The sequence below is a fragment of the Vicugna pacos genome, chromosome 6, assembly GCF_048564905.1.
Source record: "Vicugna pacos chromosome 6, VicPac4, whole genome shotgun sequence".
Lineage (NCBI taxonomy): Eukaryota > Metazoa > Chordata > Mammalia > Artiodactyla > Camelidae > Vicugna > Vicugna pacos.
Genome location: NC_132992.1, coordinates 85,273,960 through 85,286,083, shown reverse-complemented (window position 1 = coordinate 85,286,083; position 12,124 = coordinate 85,273,960). Strand labels below are relative to the sequence as shown.

General features: G+C 42.5%; 1 protein-coding gene across 1 annotated transcript in view; it reads left to right on the top strand.

Moving 5' to 3' along the window:
* Nucleotides 1-12,124, top strand: part of LGMN (legumain) — a 31,059-nt gene that overhangs the window by 9,636 nt on the left and 9,299 nt on the right. Inside the window, exons 3-5 of the mRNA XM_006208217.4 lie at nucleotides 8,616-8,713; nucleotides 9,651-9,732; nucleotides 10,977-11,062. Coding sequence (XP_006208279.2) covers nucleotides 8,616-8,713; nucleotides 9,651-9,732; nucleotides 10,977-11,062 — 266 coding nt within the window. The remainder of the gene's footprint in view (nucleotides 1-8,615; nucleotides 8,714-9,650; nucleotides 9,733-10,976; nucleotides 11,063-12,124) is intronic.

Below are 12,124 nucleotides of genomic sequence, written 5' to 3'. Positions count from 1 at the left end.
TCAAAAGGTTAAAGATAGAGTTACCATATGACCCAGCAGTTCCACTCCTAGGTATATATTTTTAAAAAATGAACACGTATGTTCCCCAAAAGACTTGTACTCAAATGATTACAGCAATATTATTCATATTAGCCAAAAAGTGGAAACTTTCCTAATGTCCATCAACTGATGAATGGACAAACAAAATGTGGTCTGTTCATACAAGGTGATATTATAAAAAAGAACAAGGTACTGACACGTGCTTCAGCATGGGGGAGCCTTAACATATGGAGTGAGAAGCCAGTCACAAAGGACCACATAGTGTAGGATTCTGTTTATATACGAAAGTCCAGAATAGGGAAATGCGCAGAAACAGAGTGTAGATTAGTAGTTGCCAAGGTCTGGGCAGAGGGGAGAACAGAGAATGCCTGCTAATGGGTACAGGGGCTCTGTTTGGGGTAATGAAAATGTTCTGGAATTAGATAGTGGTGATGGTTGCATGACTTGCTGAATATACTAGAAACCACTGAATTGTATGTTGTGAAAGGTTGATTTTTATGTAAATTGTACCTTAATAAAGTTGTTAGTAAAAAAGCCATTTAATCTTTCAATTCTCAGAGACAAGATAGATAGACTGTCACAGCATGTGCTGGACTTGCATCTCAGAGCCCTTTACTAGATGAACCCATTTGACCCCTGTTGTGGGGTTATGTTCTTGTTCCCTTTTTATGGATGAGTAGACTGAGGCCTCGGAAGGGTTAGTACTTCACCCAGTGTGGCACAGATGGTAAGTGTTTGAGCCAGGATTCAAACCCAGGCCAACTAGCTCCAGAGCAGTGCTGTCCAACAGCAGAGCTGCATGTGTTGTGGTGAATTTTCTAGTAGCCACACTTTAAAAATAAAAAGGAAGAAGAAAGAGGTGAAATTAACTTTCATGTCTCTTCTTTATCCCAGGATAGCCAAACTATTATTTCACTTGTAATCAGCATAAAAAGTTAATGATGAGGTACTTTACGTTCTTTTTTTTAATACCAAGTCATCAAATTCCAGAGTGCATTTACCTGAGTGGTGCATTCGGTTCGGACTGGCCATGTTTGAAGTGCTCAGTCATGGTGTGGCCAGCGGCTGCAGTACTGGGCAGTGCGGGCCCAGTGTCTGTGCTCCTGACTGCTTGGCGGGGCTGCCTCTCGTGTGTTTCCCTCCCAGGGTGTCGGTTTTCCTATCTGTTAAATAGAGGGTTGGTTGAGATGAACTCCCTACCAGTTTTAAAATTTGATGATTACTGAGTGACTTATTTCTTGAATAGTTTTTGTGTGTTAGCTGAATAGGAAATTTGGCTTGATTAAAATGATATCATGGCAAAATGATTCCTTTTCCTTTTAATACTTAACCCACACCTGCCCCAGTTAAAGAGAAGCAACCCTAGTACTAACTACTCGGCTCAGTTTTCCCCTCTCTCTCTAACCACGCATTAGGAAGGTGGGGTATTAAATACAGGTCACTGTTAGCGGACAGGCTGTCTCATCAGCCAGTCAACCAGCCAGTTGGTTGATTTTATACAACCAATTTAATAATGTTTAACCAATACATGCGTTTTTAAGTTTAGGTATCCAGTTACCCTTTGTTCCCAGAAAACATATACGTATTCTTAAAAGTGCTGCTGGTTTTCCTGGGTAAAATACTCAGTATCAAAATGGAATGAAGGGAAGGAAGGCAGAAAAAGTGGCCACAGACTGAAATCTTCATCCCTCAATGAGAGAGGATGCTGGCACTGAGTCTGTGCAGAGAGGACACCATGGTGCCGGACCATTGCTGGCCTCAGCCCGCATCCCTGCCGGCCGGGTTCTCTTCTCAGCCAACTGCCAACATTTGCTTTCTTGACTTCAGGGCCTCATCGGTAAGAGAGCATTTGAAAGAACTCTCCACGTGGAAGAAGAACCTACACAGACTTTTAAACTTAAGATTTTTATAGAGGTTTACATTACCCTTGGGTTAACACAGCACTCATTATCACAAATTTCTTTTGTTTGGGGAAGATTAATACACCAGGCACAACTAAGACGTTGCCAAAGTGTTTTTTCATGCTTTGTGATGGTTATTTAAACCACGTTGGTTAAACAGAGTTGGATTTCTTTGTTTTCCTTTTTTGGCTGGGATTCATGGATGACAGAGAGGGGCTTGGTCTGGGGGGGTTGCTGCTGGGATGTGCTGTGCCTGAGTGTGGTGTGGGTGAGGCCTTGGGAGGGCAGGTTCCTGCAGTGGCAGGGTGGACACAGACTGCAGTGCATGGAGGACAGAGGGAGAGGCCCTGTGGTGCCATACTTGGGGGCAGCTGTACCATCTGCTTTTCTGACAGGCTTGTGAGGGGAGAAAGAAGTACATAGGTCACCAGGAGAGGAGCAGGACTGGAGAAAGGTTTCTTTCAGGATAGAGATTTGAGCGTGTGGAGAAGGACTTATAAGACCTGGGTCAGGCAGAGGGGGTGGTGCTGAAGTAGACCAAAGGGAAAGTTCACAATTGCAGGACCATCAGGAGGACGTTGAGGCTTGGGGAGCTAGGGCAGAGGTAGATGTGAGCAGGTGTCGCTGGGAGAATGGGGCCTGGGTGGGGTTTGAGGTTATCGCCGGGCAGTGGGGCTCTGAAGGAGAAGGTTGTTGGGCCTGCTGGCAATAGGGCAGGGTGTTTGAGAGCAGCAGGCGAGGTGAGGAGCTTCAAGAATGCAGATTCCCCTTCCCCTCGGCTGGGCCAGAGTAGGGGCTGTGGTGGAGAGGAACTCAGCGCCACCTCCTCCCAGAAAGGCTTTAAGAGTATCAGTGTCCTGGGGCCAGGAGGAGGCAGGGAGGGAGAGGGAGAAGTCTGGAACGTGTTGGAGTTGGGAGGATGGAAGTTGGGAAGGTGTGCTGATGGAAGGTTCAGGGGGCAGTCACTGCATTTCTGGAAGACCACCTTCCATTTTACATATTTTAAAATGTGCGCAATGACCACTTTTTAGAACAGGTTTATTGAGAAGGTGTAAGTCTACATGTCATACAATTCACGTATCGAATAGTTTAGTGAGTTTTGGTTATACCACTGTCTGGTTTTAAGACACTTCCATCATTCTGGAAAGTTCCCCCATGCCCGTCTCAGACCCATGCAACCAAGGCTCTGCTTTCTGTCTCTCTTGTTTTGCCTTCTCTAGAAATTTCATACAAATGGAATCATACAATATGCAGTTTTTGGTGTCTGGCTTCTTTCACTCTACATTATGGTTTTTTTTTTTTTTTGAGGGTAATCCATCATGTTACAAAGTATCACTTTTATATTAAAAAAAAAAAACAAACAAAACTCAGGATGGAGAGCAGAGCCGAGTGGGGCTGAGTTGTGGGGATGCAGTGCAGGCCAGAGGCTGCACGGGCTGGTGGGGGAACGGGGGCCCTGGACGCGCACAGACCTCCGTGTCATTCCCGTTCTCTGCTCACCTGCTGCATGAGTTTGAGCCAGTTATGTTATCTCACTCTAAACCTTTGATTCCCCTCTGGAAAATTCGAGGTGATGGTATGCTCAGTTAGGCATCCCTATAGAGCTTCAGCCAAGGGCCTTGCTTTGGCCACACTCGGAGCAGGTGTCAGGAAGTGGTCAGAGACAGACTCCTCCCTGTGAGCAGATGGGCCGAGCCCCTTCTCAGCCCCGCCCTGGCTTGGAGGTGGACCCCTTGGCAGTGACTGGAGCCTGCTGAGTATTTAACCTTTGCCCCAGGCTGGTTGTCCTTATTTAGCTGCCAACTGGCAGCACGATCAGCATGGGGACAGTGGCCTGTACCAGGAAATCATGGGATGATGAGTAAGCTTGTCAGAATCCTTAGGTAAGCTGTGAAACAGCCTGGGTCAGCAGTCTCTGTTAGCAGTCCGGAGGGCTCTGCCTTTTCTATAATGTCTTGCTCAGTACCCTCCTCTCACATTGTACCTTGTACGGCATTTCTGTTTTTAAGGGGAAAAAAATTCATAAAGGTCAGATATGTCCCAGGGAAGTTATTCAAGTAGCCTTTAACACTGTCTCCAAGTCATTTGACTTGGTTGAACCCTACTTTTATTTCTTTGGGTGCCAGGCAATGCTTGACTCCAACCAAAAAAATAAATAAATAAATAAACAAACAGAAAAACCGACCAAAAACCCTTTTGAATGAACAAAGTTAGAGACAACCAAGAAACTTGAGACACCCAAGAGAGAATCACGGCTTGACTTTGAGACCGCTGTGTGTGCAGGTAGGGTGCATGGCATGGTTGGGGGCAGGAGACCTGGGCTGGAAGCCCTGAGCCCTTCCTGAGCTTGCCCAATCTGTGAAACGGGCATAAAAGCACCTGCCTGTGAAGGCGATGGTGAGACTTTAAAAAGGCTGAACCTGCCCTTTCTAAAATATATAAGCTTACTGAAGCATATTTTACATATCATGTATAATTCACCCATTTCAAGTGTATTACTCAATAATTTACCAATTTACCAAATATACCAGGTTGCGAACATCACCATACGTCAGTTTTAGAACTTCCTCATCTCCCCAGTAAGATCGCTTGGGCCTATTTCTAGTCCCCACCCCTAGCCCTAGGCAACCACTAGTATATTTTCTGCCTCTGTAAATTTGCCTTTTCTGGACATTTCATATAAATGGAGCCATGCAATGTGGTCTTTTATGTGTGGTTTCTCTTAGCGTAAGGTTTTGAGGTTTATCCATGTCATAGTATGTATCAGTACTTCGTCCCTTCTGATTGCCAAATAGTGTTCCACTGTATTGCAAAAACCACATTTTGTTTGTTTATCAGTTGATGGACATTTATTTGGGTCTGTTCCTTTTTTTTTCCTATTTGAATAATATTGCTAGGAACATTTGTGTATATAGATCTTTACACGGTTAAATGTTTTTGTTTCTCTTGGGCAGATACTGAAGAGTAGAATTGCTGGGTCATATGGTAAATTTGTATGTAACTTTTTGAGAAATCGTGTTAAACTGTTTTCCAAAATGGCTGCATCATTTCACTTCCCACAAGGAGTGATGAAGGTTCCTGGTTCTCCACGTCCTCACTAACACTTGGTATTGTCTGTCTATAAAGTGGTATCTCAGTTGTGGGATTTTTTTTTATTGTGGTTTTAATTTGCATTTCCCGTAATAATGATCATAAGCATCTTTTTGTGTGCTTATTAGTATATCTAGTTAACTGAAATGTTTATTTAAGTCTTTTATCTGTTTTTGTTTGGGTTGATTGTTTTACTGAGGTGCAAGAGTTAGTTCTTTGCATACTCTGGATACAAGTCCTCTGTCAGATATGTGTTTGCAAATATTTTCCTCTTTGTTGCTTGTCTTTTCATTTTCTTTTTTTTAACATTTTTTATTGATTTATAATCATTTTACAATGTTGTGTCAAATTCCAGTGTTCAGCACAATTTTTCAGTCATTCATGGACATATACACACTCATTCTCACATTTTTTTCTCTGTGATTTATCATAACATTTTGTGTATATTTCCCTGTGCTATACAGTGTAATCTTGTTTATCTATTCTACAATTTTGAAATCCCAGTCTATCCCTTCCCACCCTCCACCCCCCTGGTAACCACAAGTCTGTATTCTCTGTCCATGAGTCTATTTCTGTCCTGTATTTATGCTTTGTTTTTGTTTGTTTGTTTGTGTTTGTTTTTGTTTTTGTTTTTTAGATTCCACATATGAGCGATCTCATATGGTATTTTTCTTTCTCTTTCTGGCTTACTTCACTTAGAATGACATTCTCTAGGAGCATCCATGTTGCTGCAAATGGCATTATGTTGTCAGTTTTTATGGCTGAGTAGTATTCCATTGTATAAATACACCACATCTTCTTTATCCAGTCACCTGTTGATGGACATTTAGGCTGTTTCCATGTTTTGGCTATTGTAAATAGTGCTGCTATGAACATTGGGGTGCAGGTGTCATCCTGAAGTAGATTTCCTTCTGGGTACAAGCCCAGGAGTGGGATTCCTGGGTCATATGGTAAGTCTATTCCTAGTCTTTTGAGGAATCTCCACACTGTTTTCCATAGTGGCTGCACCAAACTGCATTCCCACCAGCAGTGTAGGAGGGTTCCCCTTTCTCCACAGCCTCTCCAGCATTTGTCATTTGTGGATTTTTGAATGACGGCCATTCTGACTGGTGTGAGGTGATACCTCATTGTAGTTTTGATTTGCATTTCTCTGATAATTAATGATATTGAGCATTTTTTCATGTGCTTTTTGATCATTTGTATGTCTTCCTTGGAGAAGTCTTTTCATTTTCTTACTGGTGTTTTTGAAGCACTAAAGTTTCTAATTTTGATGATGTCCAGTTTATCGATTTTTTTTTCTTTTATAGACATGCTTTTGGTGTCAGATCTATGACATCTTTGCAGTTATAACTCAAGGTTCTGAAGATTTTCTCCTTTGTTATCTCCTAAAAATTTTATTATTTTAGCTCTTCCATTCACGTCTGTGATCCATTTTGAGTTAATTTTTGTACGGAGTGTGAAGTGAGGGCCTAAGTACACCTTTTTGCATATGGATATCCAAATTGTCCCAGCACCGTTTGTTGAAAAGACTCTTCTTTCCCGAATGTAGTTTTGAAAACAGGAAGTGAAAGTCCTCCAACTTTGTTCTTCTTTTTCAAAAAAATTTTTGACTATTCTATGTCTTTCGCAATTCTGTACAACTTTTAGGATCGTCTTGTCAATTTCTGCAGAAATCCCTGCTGATCAGTTTTTTTAAACTTTTTTAATTTTAAGGGTAGTAAGTCTTCTGACCCATGAACATGAGATGTCTCTCTGTCTATTTAAATCTTCTTTAATTTCCATCAGCAATGTTTAATTTTCAGTGTACAAGTCTTATACTTCTTTCGTTAAATTTACTCCTAACCTGTTTTTGTTTTTTGATGAACCTGCCTTTTGATGATTTGCCACTGAGGTGAGTGGGTGGGTGTGCCTGCTCACTTCCAGTTTCATCACAGGGAAGGTTAAACTGGGTGTACTATTGGTTTGATTTTTTTTTTCTTGTGAAATAGAAAACAAATATCTATATAACATGCATGCAGTTTAAAGCATAATAATAAAAGGAATGCCTGTGTACCTTGTACCCGATTAAAGAAAAAGAGAATTACCAGTCCCTTGTCCCCTGTCCGATCAGCTCCCTGTCCCTTCCTGCCAGAGGGTAAGCTCCTGCGTTTTTTTGTTAGTCATTGCTTTGCTTTAGAGTTTTACTATATGGGTATTTAACTGTAAACAACATAATATTTAGCCTGTTTTGACATTTATATAAATGTAATCATAGTGACTGTTTTTTCCTATGACTTGTTCTGTCTCTCATGTTCCTGAGGTTCATGTATTTTGAAGCATGAGTTGTATTTCATTCATTTTTAGGTATTCCATTTGTGTGAGCTTTATGGTGTTCCATTCTATAAACACAGGGCAGTTTACTTTTCCAACTATTAATGATGCTTTAGGTTATTTATTCATTTTTGCTGTTACAGTCATGCCGTGAGCACTCTTCTGTTTTACACGGGCTAGGGTTTCTCTAGGGTAGAGCCAGGAGCAGAATTGCCGGGTTGGAGGGTACATGCCTCAACCTGATTGGACAACGTCAGGGTGTTTTCCCGAGCCCAATGCTAATTCCACTATACTTCCACCTTCAGTGTTTTAGTTTCCTATTGTTGCCGTGACAAATTACTACAAATTTAGGCTTAAAACAACAAAAATGTATCATGTGACAACTTCACATGTGAGAAATCTGAAATGGGTCTCACTGGGTTAAATCAAGGTGTTGTTAAGGGTTTTGTTTCTTCTGGTGACTCTTGAGGTCCATTTTATTTCCTTTTACAAGTTTTAAAGGCTGCTCACATTCCTTGGCTTGTGGCATCTTCCTCCATCGTCAAAGTCAGCAGAATAATCCAGGATAACCTCCTTATTTTTTGTAAATGAAATATAGTTGATTTACAATGTTGTGTTAGTTTCAGCTGTTCTGCAAAGTGATTGAGATATATATATATATATATATATATATATATATATATATATATATATATACACACACAGTTTTTAGATTCTTTTCCATTATAGGTTATTACAATTCCCTGTGCTATACAGTAGGTCCTTGTTATTCATCTGTTTTATATATAGTAGTGTGTATATGTTAATCCCAAACTCCTAATTTACCCCTCCCCTCACCCTTTTCTCTTTTGGTAACCATAGAACCTCCTTCTTTTAAGGTCAGCTGATTAGCAATCTTATATCCATCAGCTGTCTTAATTCCCCTTTGTCATGAAATGTAACATAGTCACAGACTCTGAGATTAGAATCTGGAGGTCTTTGGGGAACTATTATTCATCCTACCAGACTGGTGTTTAAGGATCCTTGTTCTACAAAAATGGGAATTTAAACAACTTAACAATTTCTCTGTGTGTGTGTGTGTGTGTGTAGTCCAGATATATACTAACTGCCTGATGACTGAGAGTTTCATTGTGGGGGGGGGTGGATTTTTAAAAATTGAGTTGAAAAGAAGATAAATGTGTATGTTTTAAAATACTTGAAATATTGCTCATTAGAACTCCAAAATTGGCCTCCTTCTGGGCAAAATCTAACACTTGATGAAACCACTGCTCCCAGGCAGATGCATGCCACGCCTACCAGATCGTTCACCGAAACGGGGTCCCCGATGAGCAGATCGTTGTGATGATGTATGATGACATCGCCAACTCCCAGGAGTAAGTAGGGGTGCTTTGAACTTGGTGGTGGGGAGCTTCAGGGCATTGTGAAAAATGCAGACAGACTCTCAGGAATCCTCAGATCAGTGGAATGAAATCCCACAGGGCTATTTTGTGTAAAGCTTTGACTGTAACTCAGGAGGGTCAGCAGCAATAGCAGGGACACAGGCAATGGTGGTGAAAGATGCTGGGGCTGGGGCTTTGGAAGAGTTTAAAGCATAAGTTACCTCTCGGCTTGGAGAGCTGACTCATCGCTGGGTTCTCCAGTGCTTATTCCCAACCTCCAACGGGACTCCCACCTCACAGGGACTGAAAACAGAAGGCTTATTTGTAGGTTAGATCCTTCTACCCTTTGTTCTGTACTTATTTCCTTTTTTAAAAATCTGTTGAATTTAATTTTACAAATAGTTCTCTCAAGCCCTCTTATCTGATTTCTTGAGGAGATCAGAAGCAGCAGGTGTGGGGACTATACCTACGCTGTCCTAGTTCCCAGCTCCCTGGTCACCCAGCTGTGACTCTTTACTGTGATCCCATAAAGCTCGTAATCCATTCTGGGCTTTCACGCCTAACTAAGCTCTTGTATGAAAGTCCTGTCTTCGGTCCTGTCTTTTTCTGAAAACAGTTTGCTCTGAGAGATCTCTTGATGAGATCTTGCCCCCAAGGTGCAATCTGGGGCTGGGGTCCCTGTCCTCAGCTTTCAGAGCTCAGCCCTTTACTTCTCCTGCCAAGAGCTCAGGAGTTATGGGACACCTGAGGCCACTGAAGGGCTCAAGTCACTAACGTCGGTGACCTTGGCAGTGATAAGAAATATCTTTGACAACCTTGGTCGGTTAACATTTTTATGCATAAAATGCATAAAATGGAGGCATACTGATGAAGACACAGACTTCAGAGATACATCAGATCGTGTGCTTCAGTTGTGTCCTTTGGTTTTCAGCAATCCAACTCCAGGAATTGTGATCAACAGGCCCAATGGCTCAGATGTGTATGAGGGGGTTCTAAAGGACTACACCGGCGAGGTGAGGCAGAGCGCACGTGGGCTTGGAGCCAGCAGGGCCTGTTTCATTTCAGTGATGATTTTTTTTCTCTTTCTTATACTTCTAGAATCAGGACCTCGTTAGACTGGTTTCTGGTCAGTGTTTCGTGTTTGTATTAAGATTTGTGCATGAAGTGTAACTTCTGAGAATTTTGAAAGAAAGTAGAGGAAAAAAAAAGAAAAAATGTTAGTTGTAGTCTACCGATCTTTAGTTTCTAGTCTTCTTACGCATTACACCTGATAATAGATTTCCTTCAGTAGTGCCTGATTTTCTTAAGATATTGCCATTCATCTGATTATAGATTATCTGTACTCTTTTCTGAAAATCAGTTTTCTCAGTGCCAGCCCTGGTGCAAAATACCTCTGGATTTTGCCAAGATGGGATGTTGTTAATTATTATTATGGTATGTAACTTCCAGAATATTATATCCTTCCCAGTCAATTGAGGCTATATAAATTAACACATTTAAAAAAAAAACACCATAATGACTTCAGCCTCGTGGATTTCATAGTCTCTTTTTCTTAATTTCAGAGAACTCTTTTAGGACCTAATATTCCTTGTGATAGAGAAACATCCTAAGTTTAGTAATTCTTTCAAACTTTTAAATTCAAAAACAATTAAATCAGACACATCATACATATAATTATAGATCATCCTTTTTTATGAAATTATTTCTTTGTAGTTATATAAGGAAATGTCTGGAATTTAGGTGTTGGGATTTTTGATGATGTTTATTTTTCCTTTGTACTTTTCTGTATTGCTTTTTGAATAGTCAGATACCCGTTTTACAAAATCCCCTTAAAGGACATCGAATGTCCTTGGGATTCAGCCTCTTAGGAGGCAGGCTGGGTGCAAAGGGTGGCGCTAACGTTCCTGCCTCCCACATTGCTGTCTCTCTGAGGCTGTGTGCTCTTCCTCTGCTGTCTGTCCCTACCTACCGACATTTTTGGGTTTCTCCATATGGACTTTATAATGGTCAAGAAGGAATGGCAGACTTGCTGAGTTGCCATCAGCCAAAGACAAGACGATATTTGAGATGAGGTCATGCACCTGCCTCGGAAACACTGACCTTGCTTTGGGTCTGTCTTGGTTGCAAAATGTTTGTCCTTAAACCTTAAGCTTTGGAGGTGTGTGTCCTGGTGGCCTGGGCTGTCTGCTACACACTCAGGAAACGCACTCATTTGGAATGACAGCTGCATCTTATTTCAACCCCCAATTCTTTGTAGGATGTCACCCCGCAAAATTTCCTTGCTGTGTTGAGAGGTGATGCAGAAGCAGTGAAGGGCAAAGGATCTGGAAAGGTCTTGAAAAGGTAATGTCTGTTTTATAGCCATCCCACTTTTCTGAATGACCTGGTACTCCAGAATGGAGAATTCAAACAGGCCTTGCTCTTGGATTCTGGCCTGTTAACCCATGAGAGATGGCAGCATGGGGAGCCTCATCCTGGAAGGCTGCACAGAGCTGGTGGCTTCTTTTGGCAGACCATTTCTGTAACGAACTAACCCTGTGGTCCAGGATCCCTCATTATTCTTTGTGAAATGTTCCCCATCACTTAAACCCATTTCTTTTTGTTGGTGGTGAATCCTGGTGCTGGTCCTTACCTCTACTGGTGGAATGCAGCGGGACAGGCGTGAAGCCCTGTGGCCAGTCTGCTTAAATGGCTCCAGCCCCGCCTCCACGAACCCCGTGCTCCGACCCCTGATCAGCCCAGTGAGAGGAGCACATTCATAAGTTCAGCGCTAACCTTTGTATCGGGGAAAACTGATCCCCGAGTTTGCCCCCCTGACTATGGGTTGGAGATGTCTTGTTTAACGTCTCTTTACGTAGCATTTTTACATCAGGGGTTTTAGAAGAATGACTTCAGAGAGTCTCAGAAGCAAGTGATGCTTGGCAGGTGGTGCTGTTTCTCTCACACCTAAGGGGGGACCTGGGCACAAGTAGCTCGCGTGAGTTACAGCAGAGACGGACATCTGTGTGGGATGAATCAGATTACCTCCAAGTGAGTTATTCATCCCTGCAAACTTGAAGCAGTGCCCTCTGAGTGTAAACCCTGGTGAGGGGGTGCAGGGGGGCGTCCCAGACTGTGTGCAGGCCGAGGGCCCTGGGGAGGGGGTTGAGCTGCAGGACCATGGTCAGTGTTGTGTCCTGGCTCCCTTCCTCATGTGGGGGAGACCTGGCTGGAGAGTGTGGCTGCCTGGGATGAGGCCCAATTGCCAAAGGACCTGCTCTCCAAATCACACCTGTCTGCCTGCTGAGCTGCCCTCCCAGCCATGAATCAGAGCTTGGAGGCTCTGGGATCTGCCCCGTAGTTCAGAACAGCGCTCTGCGAGGGCAGAGGGAACAGGCTGGACAACCAGCTATTGTGTTCCTCCTC